Source organism: Neurospora tetrasperma (assembly GCF_000213175.1).
Source record: "Neurospora tetrasperma FGSC 2508 unplaced genomic scaffold NEUTE1scaffold_81, whole genome shotgun sequence".
Classification (NCBI taxonomy): Eukaryota; Fungi; Ascomycota; class Sordariomycetes; order Sordariales; family Sordariaceae; genus Neurospora; species Neurospora tetrasperma.
In genome coordinates this window covers 1,221,443-1,237,229 of record NW_009799179.1, presented here as the reverse complement: position 1 = coordinate 1,237,229, position 15,787 = coordinate 1,221,443, and the positions used below count along the sequence as shown (strand labels likewise).

The window sequence follows — 15,787 nt, the reverse complement described above, 5'->3', positions numbered from 1 at the left end:
TTTTGTAAATGAGCGTGGTGTCTTTGTTGTGTGAGGACTGCTTGACAACCTATATTAAGACAAGATTCGTTCAGGGGAAGATATATAGACAGGCCGAAGTATGGGGAAGATTTGTTATAATTGCCACCTGGACTTGGTCCATTGCCATCAGGGATCCTGTTGTCAGTAGGGCCTTGTTTCCTCTCCTGTTCGGCCGTTCCGAAGCGTACAAGCTTCAACCGCATCTAAATACCAGTATTGGAAAGGGATACCTCGGACATGGCGTCATACAAATCTGCTACCATCGGGAGTCAGCATGAGTGATGCTACTCTTTGCATCGGCATCGAGATGAGTGATTTCCAGAGAAGACCTCAAAAGTACTACCATTAGAAGAGGCTGATTTTCATGGTGGTCAGGTGCAGCCAATTCTTTGAGCCTATGGTATGGGCAGAAAGATCCGTACATGTGTACAAGTAAATCCCCAAGCCTGTTCGTGCCACTGCCGCGAGTTGGCAGGTATGACTGTGAGATGAGGACAATGTCAGGAACCGTGAGCGTCGAGTCCTGTGACACTTTTACAATGTCGGCCCTCGATCTGTTCTTGAGAATCTTCGACCATGGTTCGCCTGGTATCTTCACAGCATCGCAAGAATCATCAACGACCAGAAACCGCAGCTGACGTTTTGCATGGAGTGTCTCAGTATAAACTCCGAAGTTGACTTGTGATGAGACCAAACAGGAAGCCGACACACCCCCTTATTTTGTGAACTTGGTTCGGGGCACACCAGAATAAGGTGACGTGTCGAAGTGTGAGACCACGAACGAACTTTTGTGCTCGTACCATGAGACCGGCTTGACCGTCCGAGGTCATCTCAGGGAGGGGCATCTTACACGACTGAACACTGGGAAATCCATGTGGATGACGAACCGTAAAAAGAAGTGGTGGCCGCTTGGTTTACAATGTGGTCTCGGTGGTTCGTAAGATGGTCAATGTTCGCCCAACTTGACGATAACCCACAGACAAAACGTTTCCTATGAAGGATTTGGTGTCCAATTCGTGGATGTTTCCGGCCTGTGTGATTCGAATAAACCGAGTAACGGTACGTTTCGTATTGCTGGGAAGAATGACCGGAGATGGTGTTCTTACCATGGGCTTTTCAAGCATACCCCAACCGACCGACGGGCTGGGTCAATGCTGCGCCATCATATAGCAACCACTTGACAGCCTTCCTAGATGGTTTCGGGTGGATTATCTCTCGGAGGCGATTTATTGGCCCCGAAGTGCAACAGGAAATAACTTGCTGTATTCCGAGTCCTTATGACCCAACTCGCAAGCAATGGCACGTTGAGCCTTCCCTATCTCTTCAATATCATCATGGACAAAGCAACGTCCTAGTGATGGTATATCAGTGCCTTATGATAAACTTTCAGGGAGCAGGCCGATTATTCAAAGAATCGCATTAGTTAGCCACTCCAGCCCCAAATGGAAAGCATTGGTGTACTTTGGGATATGCTGACGCAGAGACGCGTCGCCCGTGAAGGTGTGACAAAGTCAGCATTGCCCACATGGGAATGTCGCATCGCCAGCCTTTATGTTGCTCCAACTGCAACAGCTACAGTAGCCAGTAAATGGTTCGCCACTTGACCTGTGGGAGCAGGTTGGCTGTAGGTAGAGATGAGAAGGATTCAGAGCCGTATGTTGTGGAGGCACACCAATATGGCCAAATAGCAACGTGGTCTGTCGAAGAACATGCTGCGTTTGAAAGCCTTATAGTGTCGACTCAATGCGAAGATGCGGTGACAATTGCGCTTGTCCTGAGGGTTCGGGTTTCCCTGAAGCTTGCTATCCATTCGAACGATAATGGCTCATTGAGCTTTGAGACGGACAGGAGCAAAGCATATATGATGCTCGTAGTCGCATGAAGTGGGAGGCGTTGTATGTGGTTGAGTGCGCTGTACTGAAATCGTCTGATATCTTTACCGTCGTGGTGCTCTCCAAGTCTTGGTGGCCAATCTCGTCGTTGAAGCGTCAATTGACTCAATTCGTCTGATAGTGGTAAGATGGGACGCAATAATGTTGTGCCGGCAATTGAACGGTATGCGGTGTTTGCCTCTGAGGGGTGGCGAGAGGTCAGTTTACCGTGCTTTGGATGCCAACTGGTGATGTTGATGTCGTCTTTCACAGAGTGCTCCTGCTCTGTTGGAAAGCTCATTCCTATGGCCACACCTGACAACTGTTAGCCTCGCCTTGAAAGCAGATTGCTCATCTAAACATGGAAGTTATGCCAAAGATAAGTGTGTCATGAAACAACAACAACAACATGAAGCAATTGCAAACACCGACATAGCTCATCGTTTGGAATGGCATCAGTAGACGTTGGGTTGTTGCACTATTCCCATATTTCTCACCTATCCCATGTTAGTTCAGTCCCATATCTGCCCAGGTTAGGAACGGAAGGACCAGATGAGAGCCCACCGCTGGTCCATCTTATCCGTGTCAACGGGGTGGTTCTGGTGAATGTAAATACCTGAAGGTTCCTTCTCGCCAAACCATTCACTTGCTTGTTGAGGCTTGACCTCAACAGGTGTATATAAACCGCAAGATATCCGGGCTTCCCATCTCTTACCCTCTTCCTCTCCCCTCACCACCACCAACTACTCATACCACTCACTTAAGTCCCAGTTTTGGTTGATTCCGGTCCTTTCTACATCAGTTTTGGTGATATTTTAGACCCAATATCACATAGACACTTACCTGAGTTAACGTCAAGATGCCTTCAACCAAAACGGTTAACGTCTCCGAGAGTACACCTGGGGACTCAAATGGAACTACGAGCCCCAGCCAGATCATACCTTCGACGGACAGAGCATCTGACCTATCACGGATCGATCCTGCCGTCAGCCTTTCTACGTCCTCCACTGAGGATACACCGAAGGACTCGGCTGTTGCAACAGACACCAGCCCAGCGATGCCACCACTGGACGCAGAAAATGTTCCCCTGCCAGACGACGAGTACGATGAGGATATGCTTGAAGTCAGTTCGCTTTACAGCGTAGTTTTGTCACTTTGGATACTGACACCTTCTCTCAGGTAACACCTCCTGCCGACCATGAGGCAACCACCCCGAAAAGTGACAATGTCGAGCTTGCAAACCATGAGCCGACAGACCTGAACACGACCAACGGGGACCAAGATGACACCCATCCTGAGAATATTAACGCGCTTGCCATAAGCTTCATATCGTCTTCCTCAGCTCCCACCTCACCCAAAACACCCAAAAGACAAACCGAGTCTTTTTCTGATAACGGAGATCACCATGAGTCCACGGCGTCGTCCTTGTCGTCGACTGAGAGCTGTCCAAAGACACCAACTAAGGAAGGTTCATCGACCTACCCTTTCGTTGTCGAAGACGAGACCAAGAGTCTCTCATTGGACAACCTTGATTTGACGTCCCCGAACTGGATGGAGAACATTGCCAACTTCCTCGAGAAAATCGAACATCTCGAGCCAGACACAGAAGAGATCTTGGAGCCCAGTACCATGGGATTTGTTGAAGGAGAGGAGTATGATGGACCGACCATCGCCCTCCCAGACACCACCGAGTACCATCCTTACTCGAATAACTTCCAAATTCGCCTCTCCAGATATGGTGGCTTTGGAACCTTTGCCACTCGTGACTTGAAGATGGGCGAGGTCATCCTGATTGAGAAACCTCTCCTAAGGACGCCTCGCGACAGTTTTTACACCGAGTTCCTCAAGCTGTCTGAAGAAGACCAGGCAAAGTTCATGCAGTTGTATACGCCCCCTGGCGAGTACTCGAGTCAAGACGGAAGCGACTGCAACCACATCAGGGCGATCCTGAAGGCAAACTCATTTGCTATCAACCCCTACAGCAATGACATAATCAGCGTGTACAACGTCACATCAAGACTCAACCATGCTTGCCGGTCGGTGGCCAACGTTCTCTTCGATTTTGACTTTCAGGATCCGGAATCCATCACGTTGACCATTAGCAAGCCTGTGAAAGCCGGGTCAGAGCTGTTCATCAGCTACGGTGGAAGCCCATTGTCGCTCTATGAGCGATACGGGTTCCGATGCTGTTGCGGAGGGTGTGAGGGCGTGACGGATCAAGACATCGCCATAATGAAGAAGACTAAAGATATTGAGAAATACCTCTGGAGTGGTGGTCTTGGAGGTTCAATACCCTAACCCTGCATTTTATGGTTGATGTTCTCCATGATCAATTGTTGGCGGTTGACGATGATTTGCAATATGGTGGTTACACAACGTCGATTGACAGGAGGTGCCGCATTCTTTGATCAGGGGAGGTTTGGAAGTATATTTTGGGCATTGTTACACGACCACCATCTCTATCTGGGAATCAATCAGCAACGGTATATTCAAGACAAGGTGCCGAGACATTGGGCTAGACTGGCTTGTAGTTCAATTATCAGCGCATGAGGTGCCTTACGTAGAACGCAGTCTTTTTTTCAATTCACAAGTCCGTGGTGCTTTACTATCATGGATCAGTGCATAGAAGTATCGTACTATCATGAGGTGTTATTGATTGCTCGCGATGGGGCTCCATTCAGAGTGTTGAGCGCTCAGTTGGTAAATGATATCGAAATCTGCGCAGTGGCCTAATAGCGAAGATTCTCGAAGCTGGCGTGATGTGAATTGTTCCCGTTCCGTGACAGAGAGAAGTGGAAGTGGTTGGATTGGCAGTCAGATGTCAAACCGAAAAGAAAGCCCGGCACATGATCGCCTGGTGGTGTGGGGCGCCGTCATCTGTAGGGCTGGCTTGCCGCTGTCGCCGTTTTTCTGGGGGTGCACGAGCCCCCAAAAACATCAGGTCAGGGGCCAGGGCATTCCACGACCACGATCCCCGGCCTGGATTGGGCACTTACTACGGACCAGGTACCGTGGTCCAATTGGCGCTGTGTCGGCCGCCGATCAATGCGATAAGCTCGCTCACCGCACTCGTTACGGCGCCGAGTCACTCCATCACCACCACTCGCGTCTTTCTTTGCGGTTTAGCCTTGTCTCTTCCCCTCCTTCCCCTCTTTAACAAAGAAAAGTTGCGAAAAAAAAAAAATATTCAGAGACGTGGACGCGCGACAATTGTACGGCCACTTGGTTCTTATTACCGCGGCTGTTTCTTGAGAGAACAAGACACCAAAGGAACCAAGTGTCGACGGTATGAATGCATCGACACGTCTGTCCCCACGAGCCAACGCATAAACAACCATCTTCAACTACCTCCACTTAATCGAGGTCTCGATCAGGCACTGCAAGTCCGGTGGGCACCACAACCTCGAGCTGGGGCAGGACTCAGGCATGCAACGATCACCAGCCCCGAAAACTAACACACGAGTATCACGACAACCACTATCAGTCTACTAGACCCGTAGTTCTAATGGGCGTATTCGGTTTCTTCTCCAAACCCAAAGAAAACGCCCTCGAAGCCCATCTAAGCGAGTACCACCGCCAACAACGGCCCGGACCCACCCCTCATCAACAGCGCGAATCCCGCCGCCGACTTGGAGGGACGAGCAGCGGTGGTGTCCCAACATGGAGTAATCCATCCTCTCGGCCCCCTTCCCGTAGCGCCTCCCGGCTCGGTCGTCCCCGCAAGGCCTGCCATGCCCACAACAACAGCAACGGCAGCAACAAGGGCCCGTCCACCGCATCGATAGCCGCCGCGCTAGCTGCCCAGCAACCGGGCCCACTGCCAAATTTCTTTTCCTTCGAACAGGGTTCCGAGAGCGCACAAGGACGGTACCAGAATGAGTCAACACCTTTGCTTGGGAGGTTTCGGGCCATGCCTGGGGGCCCTGGGAGGCGGCGGGAATCGGACGATCAGACGGGACTGTTGTCGGCTGGGTGGAGGGGGAGTGTGCACGTGGGCTATGGCGCCTTGATGGCCGCTGCGACGGCGGAAGATGGGGAATACCACGACAACAGCAGCGAGGATGAAGACGACAGCGAGGGTGATGGGATATCGGACTACGGGTTCTTCGGCGCGGGCGCACTATACGGAACGACATTAACGAGGAGGGTCATGATGAAGAAGCTGAACAGGGCTCGCAGGAGGTTTTACTACACCTGGGTACAACCGAAGGCTTCTGAGATCAGGAGAGTGGTAGAGCATTGGTGGAGCCGATGGTTTGTTTTGGTAGTATTACCGGCCGTTCTGGTAAGTTGGGAGAGTACAAATCGCCCCGGGATCTTGGGCGAAGTGCTGACAAACAATGTATAGGCCGTTGCATGGTGCGCGATACCATTTCCCCAATACCCAATACCGGACGACGACGACAACGACGACGGTCGCGATCCGACAACACCATTAGTACCGGGCGAACAACCAGGGCGCAAAACTCCCGGCCACGGAGCGGCGCGGGTGCAGGTCAACTTCTGGTTCTTCCTCTTCGTCTACTACAGCTTCTACAACCTGACGGCCCTAATATGGATCACCAAGGTCTTCAACCTGTACAGTCTCAACTGGTGGCCCCAGTCTCTTGGGTTCCCCCTAACCGTCTTCGCGATTGGAGTCATATCACTAGTGGCACCTATACCGCTCTACCTGATTCCCGAACTGCGGTGGCTGATTGTCCACAACACAGCATGGATCAGCTGGACCTTCGTCATCATGGCCATGCCTGTCACTATCGCTTTCTGCATCCTTATGACCAATGAGCGTCACCTCAAGCTACGTCATTCTCTTTCCGAAACTCAGCGCATCTTCACATCATCGTGGTGGGCCGGCGAGTCCGGAAACAACAGCCGCCGTGAATCGATGCGGCGCCCCGGATTGATAGGCGCATTCGATACCGGGGGCGCAGAGCTTGGGTTTGAGGAGGGCCTCAACCGGCGTCCTTCGGTGCCCGTTAGCATAAGGCGCAGGTGGCTCCCGGCGAGCTTTGTCCGCTTCGTGTGGTTCTGCCTGGCCCTATTTATCGGCCTTCTTGCCTATGTAATAGGAGAGGCGTATGCCGAGATTTACCTGCGTACGCTCCCGCATAACAACTTGGAGACCATCGTCTATGTCTATGGATGGGTGTCGACGGTGTATCTTCTCGACGGGCTGACAGGCTGGATTTTGGGTGGCAACGAAGGCGAGAGAGTTGGAAGCTATCCGCTGAGCTTCATCTTTAAGCTGTCAGTAGTCGTCTCCTATTCCTGAATTTAGGCTAACCCTCGCTGACCTCCCAACTCTTCACACAGCTACTTCATGCTAACTTACCAAACCTACGTCCGCGCCCTATACGCCCGCCTCCGCTCTCCACAACAATTCGTGATGCTTCAAGTCCTCTCCTCCACCACCTTGATTATCGTCACACCCATGCTCATGTCGCGCCCCGTCCATTGGTTCCTGACCATCACAAACCTCAGCGGCCAATCCTACGGCTCCTACCAAAAAATCTGCATCCGGAACGTCTTCATCCGCTTCGTCGCCGAGAACGCGTCCATGCTCGCCTTTTTGGGGAGCGTCGTCATTCTGCACTTCGGCCCGAACAAGGACGTGTACCCTTACTTCGCTTTCGACGGCGAGCCCGATGATACCTCGGACTTCGACTTCGATCTAACATTCTATGCCTCCAGTATAACGTGGGCGTGTGAGCTGGCGGCCGGATTCATCGTTTCCGGGCTGATTCGGCTTATCTATGGCGTTAATGTTGTGACGGAGGGAAAGCTTGATTTTGCGGTGTGGCCCGAGTTGCTGCCGACGAGTGTGGCGGTGGTGTTGCATGTGTTGCAAAATATGCTGTTTTCCATTGCTCGGTTACAGTTTCACTAAGCTCGCTGTTTGTTGTTCGATTGGTCGAATGGTTTGATACCCCTTGAAGGATGTTAGGAACGTTAAAGACGGGAGCGGACGACGCGAATATTGTCGAACGTGGTGGGCCTGGGAAAGTTATCGGGCTGGGATGGCATCAGTCGCGCAAGTTTGTGTGTGCTGGAGTACCGGTTCGGTCGGTAACACGACGCCGTCTAAGCGATTGTTACTGCGAAGGGTCAACAGGGGAAAGAAAAGAGATGACATAGAAGAGACGGGCAAACGGATGGGGACCATGACGCGGATGTGAGGAGCTATCCATCAAGAAGCTTCCCGGATACCGCTTTTCACATCCTACGCCAGCCATCTCCCACACATTTCGTGCGCGCCCACAGCACAGTACAACCACCTCACTCCGCGAGCACAAAAGAAACAAACAAGATGTCGTGTGTTGACGGATAACAGAAGTGACAAGAAGAGAGAGAGAGTGGTGGGGTTCGTCATACGACGTCCTTTTTAGCGAAGAGTGGTGTGGGATACGCGCGGGATTTATATTAATCGGTATAGATGCGGTTTGATTGCGTGCTGCGGCCGTGGTCATCACTGTCACAGTCACAGTATCCGCTGGGTTCATCGCGGAAAGAGGGCCTAGGCCCAGGACCGTTCCGAGCGGCCATGGAGATGGTGGTCACACCACATCCGTGACACAGGCGACCCGAAGCACGTTATATAACAGCCATTGGATACACCACACACACACGAAACGCAACGAACTCCAAACACACGACACGACCTGACCATACAAGTAACCTCGTCACAAGAAGTATGAAGGAAAGACACAAATGATTTTCACGAAAGACGTGAAAATCAACGCCGCCACGACAGCATTTCTTAACAGAAAAGCAGTCGTCATTTTTTTGCGGCGCAAAGAACTACAAAACAAAAAAGCACACTCGCGCAAGATGGACATCTACACGACCGCTTTGAACTGTACAATACCCGCGATGCTCCTTTCTGGTCAACCCATGTTTCCAGCTAGAAAGTTAAGACTTAGAGACAGAATCAAGAGATACCACTGTAGAGTGAAATAGAGAGGAGGAAAAGGGGGGGCATTGAATAATCCCTCCCCCGATTGGAGCAGATCATATAGCCTTTTTTTTTGTTTCCATACCATTCACGCAAGTTACTGGTTCCATACAACAACTTCCTGAATAAGCAACATACTCTCCCCGGCGTGTCCGTAGTAGTAAGATGTGATAACTGTTCTGGGTACTTGTTCCGGGATGTGGGCAAGGATGGTGGTGATGTGCGGTAAGGTAAGGTGTGTGGTAAGTGGGTGTGTATTCTATTCTGCCAGGTAGGAAGGATACGAAAAAATACGAGAATGAGTGAGAGAGTGAGTGACGTATCAGATTTCAAACCCATTTTTGTCAATTATTTTTTTTTTTTTCCAGTATGGCATGCTTGATACATTAGAGCTCCTTGGTATGTCCGGAAACACAACTATATTGGACCTGGGCTATGCACGCTCACTGAGATCTCTATATGTGGTAGGGACAGTCTAGAAGTTTCATAATTAGTCATTGTCTGCTTCAACTCAGATTTCTAATGAGATTATGAACTAGTCACAGCTTACTTGTACTGTAGGTAGCCCGAAACAAGGCACAAAGCTGGAGAGTCGCTGAGAGAGAACCTTGATGGCCAACGTCAACATCGATTTTGAGCAGTTTTCTCATCGACGTCAACGTGTTTTCCATATGTCTCTAATATTTTTGATTTTTTTTTCCAGAACAGAGAACTTGGTAGACGTCGAATCTAATTCCCGTTTACCCCATTCTGTCATTTTCCTATGATCCTTCATTCCCCTTCCTATCACCAGCACCACAAGTGCAGTGCCAACTGAGACCCGACCATGGGGTATTCGGATTGGTTTTTGAGGAAAACTCAAAACAACACTGTCCACATATGACCTAGGCGATAAATCGATATTTCGTTCGACTTCCCATCGATAAGCCAGTATCCATCGCTGAGGTTGTAACTGGATCAGTGACCAGTGGTGAAAACCAGGTGTTGTGTATTTTGTTCTCGCCTTTTCCCTATCATTTTTCATTCTACTGTTGTTTTTCACCATCTATTCATTTAAATCTTGAAATACATTTCCTTCTTCCGCTCTCGTTTCTTGGGTGAATCTATATGACATGATCTACCCGCGAATGAACCCTTCCAGAAAGCCCTCGCAGTCACTGAGACCATTCCGGCCAAACCGCCTACATATGTGCAAAAAAGTATTCAAACGTAAAATGCTTGTTTTGTCCTATAAGGGTCCACGCATCCGTCGACGTGCAGGAGGAAAGCACACTTATCCGCTCTGCGATGCAGTGCAATTCATCCCCCCATCAAGCAGCAGCATGTGGGGGATGTGCCAATGCCAAGACGATGTTGCAGTATCTAGTGTAATCCGGAGCTGAACAGCGAAGGGTGCGTACCTACGCGGAAAGGGAAAAGAGGAGGGGTGGAAGAGGCGTCAGTGCATGGTGGACGAGTGATGGTGTTATATTCTATGCATGTGTTTTCATACACACTTTTGAAATTGCAACCACTGTTTTTCTTGGACGATGCCAGCCACAAAGCTGAAGATGTGTGAGTGAGCTTTTTGGGTAGGTATTCCCGGTAGGCAGTGGATGTTATCCGGAAGACAGATGGCAGTTATAACTCACAGCCTCTATCGGCTTGATGATGATACCCAACTAGTGTCAGGGGAAGCAGTGCGAGAATCTTGCACGACTCTCACTGGGTGATTGGAGAGGATGTTGCAATCACGGTATATCTGTTGGTCAGTCAGAGCTACCTAAGTGGCAGACACAGCTTAGGATTGTCAACACGGAACAGCTTCTGGTGGCTGAGGAAGACAAGCCATGTTTCGCTGTGGATCGGAGCATCAAACATACTGAAGTCAATAGATCACTTACCTTTAGAGAAGGCGAGGACAGACTTACCAGTATAGCCATGGGTTACGAAGGATGTGCTGTCGGCGTGATGATGTTCCGCCAAGCCTTATGACTGAAGGTCTTTACACGTGTACCCATTCCCCTTGAACTGCAATACCAGAACCCGGCATTCGGGCACATGGGTACGGCGTCGCCGGACTGAGCGAGTTCACTAGTGTTCGGTTCCGGAATGGCGGCGTAAGGATAACCATGTCTAGTCATGAAGAATATGGCTCGCTCGGGGAGTCCCTAGGGAAAGGGACTTGGTTCGGATGGAAGTGAGTAGAGTTACCTCGGCGTGGATCTCGAAGAGGGACCGCCTCAAGGGGTGACGGCGTGGATCGAAAGGCCATGAGGAGGTGAACGTGTGGCGGTCAGGATGTTTTTGCTGGGTCGGGTATCGCTCATCCCGCAGGCTAATCAGGGGTTGCCGGCAGGAGTCCTGGGGTTACCGGCCTTCTAGAAATCTGGGCCCCGCTTAGGTAAAAGAGCGCCATGTCCGTATCCATACGTACACTAGCTAGTGTCGAGCAGAAGAATGCCGAGCATGTGTCGCAGATGTTGGCGAGAATTCCCCATCGTCATCTCCCGTGCTCGTTTCTTTTTGCATCGTCCTGCATGAGAACTTGTTAATTATGTTGGCCAATGGAGATAGCACGGTCACTCGAGACTGTGTGACTACCAATACAACGCGGCTACGGGAGCATTTGTGTGTGGTGTGTTATCAATCAATCCAAATGAGTAAAGAAAAAACCGGCCGGTGGGGGGTTTGAGGATCAGGAGGGGACGAGTTGACAAGTGTAAAGGTAAAGTAGGGAGACGCCTTGGAGGTTCTCCCCCCGCAGCCACAACATGACTCTAATAGTCCAGTGAGAGGGCGATGTTGGGGCATCTGGTCGTCCATAGGATGCCGCACGATATTGAGAAGGTGATGTGATTCATGAATGGAGAAAAGAAGGCGTTGCCGTCGTTGCAGACCAGTACGGGGAGGGCTCGTTGCCATGCAGCTGCTGTGCTGTACAGGGATGGTACGTGATGCAGTGCATGCCGCGTTTTCAGCCCAAGATTACACTTTGCAGTAGCCTACTGTACCACCGTACGTAGTACCTTGGTGTGATTGCGCGGATAATGACGGGAATCTCGAGAGGTGAAAACCCGAATAGCCTCTAATCCTGCTTGAGCGGATGGATACCTGCTGCTAGTTGCTCTTAAATTTCCTTGATTCGTGAGTCGCACTTGAGGTGAGTGTATTCAGTCTTCTTCTTTGACGCATATTCAGAAAGGAGCGCGGATGGGAATCTGGCTTCCTTGTCAACAACGAAAAGCACGTGCGTACAGCAGTAGGCAGATGGGGTTGAACTTTTTAGTTTTCTTGGCCCCCCCGAATAGAGGTATCCGCACCTTTACCCCACCTTTTCAGCGAGCAAGGTCCCCCAATCGGCCAAAGCCCCTCGCTGGTTACATGGACTCAGGGCAGCCCCTCTCTTCCATCAGTTCTCACGCACGCACCTCATCGAGCTCACAAACACACTCCATCACAATCCGTTACACCCAGCCTGCCTGTTCCTTTTTGGCAGTCTACTCGTCATATTTCGAATCACCTCTTGATTCCATGTGCTGAAAAACCATTTGTTGTTGGCCCGCTATACGCCCGCGATTGGGCGGCACGTCAACACCGGCCGACCTTGATAAGATGATGAACTCGTCTCCATCAGGGTCCAGAACCTCGACACTGCGCAACACATCCAAGGGGTAAATCCACCTCCAGTATGTCCAATGCCAGGTACGTTCGGCTATCTCTCGCCATGGTTCATCAAGCTGTTACGCTGCCGGTTTTACAACGTCTCGATGGTACAGCTCCGTGATAGCAGTGTCCCTCTATGGCTGATGCCGGTGACCGTTGGGCGACACTGCGATATGTATCAGCCATTCAGACGAACATTGAGGGTCTCACCGACTCCACTCTACGACGGGCCCCGGACGGTGCCGCGGCTCCATTCACCTCTTTCCGGCTACCACCGGACCCGCCCATTTTAGCATCTCTGTTTTTTTTTTTTCACTGAGGTCGCCGTCGTGCGTGTTTGCGATTTGCGCCCGCTTGTTCTCCTGGTCGATAATTGGATCCCCTTCGCTTCCCCGCCGTGTCCCTTTTTTTTTCTCTCTCTCTCTCTTTTCCCTTCTTTACACCGCTCGCCATTCTTGTGAATCTTGAACGTACAGTCCGCTCACAGCAGTTCCGAGTCCCCTAGGTAGGTCTAGACTATCCCGTCCATTCTATTCACACCCACAGCAGCACGCATACCCAGCACGCATCGGCACCCACCAAGATGAACACCCCTCGTCTCGTCCCCGGCTCGCGTCTGCAGCCCGCCCTATCATTTATCACTCCTTACATACACCCTTGAGCTTCACCCCTCCCCCCAACACTTCGGTCCTTTCCCGCGGCCGGAATCTAGGTGGCCTGTCACCGCAGCGGCGCAGGCTGCCATTAGGAGAAGTCATTGTCTGACACCAACCGAACGCTTAGGTTGCTTTAGCCAGCCCTCCTTTATATCCCACATAGATAGGCGCGAGCCGTCCAGAACCTCTTTCCCCTCTTTTCTCTCTTCTCTCTCTCATCATGAGCGCCAACGCCGAATCTGCCCCCCAAGTGGCAGACTTTGTTACCTCGACCCAGGACAACACCGCCAACACGCAATCCACCGTCAGCCAAGATGCCGCGGGACGCGAGTCCTCCTCCTCCCCCGCCGCCGCCGCCGAACTCGCCAGTACAAAGGTAAAGCTGATGGCCGCCTTGAGGTCGTTCCCCGACTTCCCCATCCCCGGCATCAACTTTATCGATATCCTCCCTCTCTTCCAGGACGTCAACACCCACGAGGCTCTCCTCGTCGCTCTCCAGCTCCAGATCGAGCTCTCCCACCAGAAGCCCGATGTCATTGTCGGTCTCGATGCCCGCGGCTTCCTTTTCGGCCCCTCTCTTGCCTTGAGAATGGGCGCTAGCTTCGTCCCCGTCCGCAAGCAGGGCAAGATGCCCGGTCCCTGCGTCACTGCCGCCTACGAGAAGGAGTACGGCACCGACTTCTTCCAGATGCAGGATGGCGCCATCAAGCCCGGCCAGAAGGTTCTTATCGTTGACGATATCATTGCTACTGGTAAGCATTATGCGCCCACTTTTTCTTTCTTGGCAATCGCTTCGTGATGTCCCATCTATTTGCTCTATCACGCCAAATCTCATCTCAGTGATACGCTGGATCCTGGCCTCGCCCCATTGGCAATCTTGCAGATCAATCTGGCTCACATTAATTTTTACAGGTGGCTCTGCTGCTGCCGCTGGCGAGCTCGTCAAGAAGCTCGGTGGTGAGACGATCGGTTATCTCTTCATCCTTGAGATTGCTTTCCTCAAGGGTCGTGAGAAGCTCGGCGGTGTTCCCGTCACCACTCTTCTCGAGACCGACGAGTAGACTCAAAAAACCATATCGGATTTATCACGACTTGCATTTACGTCCAGAATTTACACTACCGTTATACCCAATGTCTTATACCGCCGGCCTTATACATCAGGCAAACATCGGCCGCTTAGGATCTACGACTCCCTTCGCAATTCTCGCTATCGATATACGCCCTTTCAACACACGATTTGGATCCAAACGGGGAAGAAGCCAGAACGTTACGGACCCGACGGTCGCAATTTAAACAAGAACGGAACACTGGGGCGTCGGCAAGCCAACGGAGAGATACGATTGAGTTCTGCTCTCAGATGCCAGTCAAACAAAAGTTGGGACACGAAGGATTGGGGACTTTGGTTCTGCATTTACCTGGCGTTCGGGTGCGTTACAAAAAAGCGGGGTTCAATGGAAGGTATCAATGGTTAAAAGCCAACCTTCGGCCGTGAGAGAGGAGGATGCCATTGAGTAAAACCATTTGTCTTTTTTTTTGTGGGTGCATGATAGACCGTTAACTTCACGTCGAGAAAGTGAGGGTGAAACTATTGCAGCATTGCAAAGATCATCTGCCATTGCCTAGGCCTTTTCGTTCGCTAGTACGAAGCATGATCGTCTTGCTACTTGTTTCTGTGCTAAGAGCCACATCATACCCGAATGTCTGAAACACGCAAAGCTTATCGCAACATTCTCACTGTGACATGTCTACAGGAAGCCAATGCAGGAACACCGCAACAAGGACGGTGAGCAGTTACAGCAGTACAACAGCGGTTTTTTTGGTTCCTCTTCTTTGAGGCTATGACTGCGGTGTCGCCATTTACGACGACTTTGTGCGGTGACAGCTCTATATCGCCCTCAACAAAACCAAAGATTCCCAAAATCGTTTTTGCTACACCAATCGCTCGTCGTCATAGCAACACTTGGGATCATCCGATTGGTTAATTCCGATTATCAACAAAATGTCGAAGTGGCTATCAATCCCCAACTGCAGGTCATCGGCGTTGCAAGAAACAGCAGAGATACCATGTTTTTCTACCGCATTGGCAATTGGTGCCGTGCAGCTGTGCCCAACAACTAACTGCCTCTAGGCAGGACGGAGCGTGAATCGCTCGAACGGCTATCGCCGAACACTACAAGTCTACGACTACGAACTTTGCCCAAGAAAAGGAAGGGGGTTCCCGGTCCAGACTGCAGAACCATTCATGTACATAGACGCGCAAAAGTGTACCTGCATCCGTCCTCCCAATCCCCATTGGAGCTGGAGGGCGTCGTACGCATTAAGTACCTACGCACAAGGGGCGTGTGCATACTGTGATATGCCTGCCATATGCTGTATACACCCTGCTTTTCATCCGTACTCCGTTCGAGGTTTTAGGTATATATATATAGTCCGATGTTGATCCGCGCGTCGACCATATGAATGGGTTCGTGGGTTTGGTCTGGTCTTGATGGGCCCTCCGCATGTCAAAAGGAGAAGAAAAGCAACAAAAAAGGCATGAGAAGGGAGATCGAAGGCGAGGCATCGTGAAAGAATGTTTTCTCGGCTGACGATATCGGCGCAAACTGCACACAAGTTATGCTGATTGGAAAGCACTGATTGAA

General features: G+C 51.0%; 3 protein-coding genes across 3 annotated transcripts; all 3 read left to right on the top strand.

The window, feature by feature from the left end:
* Positions 1–2,751: 2,751 nt before the first annotated feature.
* Positions 2,752–4,190, top strand: NEUTE1DRAFT_54310 (uncharacterized protein; the record flags this gene model as incomplete). Its single annotated transcript, XM_009856997.1, has 2 exons — positions 2,752–3,015; positions 3,072–4,190. 2 exons carry the CDS (start codon positions 2,752–2,754, stop codon positions 4,188–4,190), a joined length of 1,383 nt encoding a protein of 460 aa, XP_009855299.1.
* A 1,207-nt stretch (positions 4,191–5,397) lies between these two features.
* NEUTE1DRAFT_125324 (uncharacterized protein) lies at positions 5,398–7,779 on the top strand (the record flags this gene model as incomplete). The annotated part of the gene is made up of 3 exons (XM_009856996.1): positions 5,398–6,177; positions 6,241–7,139; positions 7,206–7,779. 3 exons carry the CDS (start codon positions 5,398–5,400, stop codon positions 7,777–7,779), a joined length of 2,253 nt encoding a protein of 750 aa, XP_009855298.1.
* A 5,751-nt stretch (positions 7,780–13,530) lies between these two features.
* On the top strand, positions 13,531–14,206 carry NEUTE1DRAFT_55736 (adenine phosphoribosyltransferase; the record flags this gene model as incomplete). The annotated part of the gene is made up of 2 exons (XM_009856995.1): positions 13,531–13,897; positions 14,058–14,206. The coding sequence occupies 2 exons, from the start codon at positions 13,531–13,533 to the stop codon at positions 14,204–14,206; spliced, it is 516 nt and encodes a 171-aa protein (XP_009855297.1).
* Between the last annotated feature and the right edge of the window lie 1,581 nt (positions 14,207–15,787).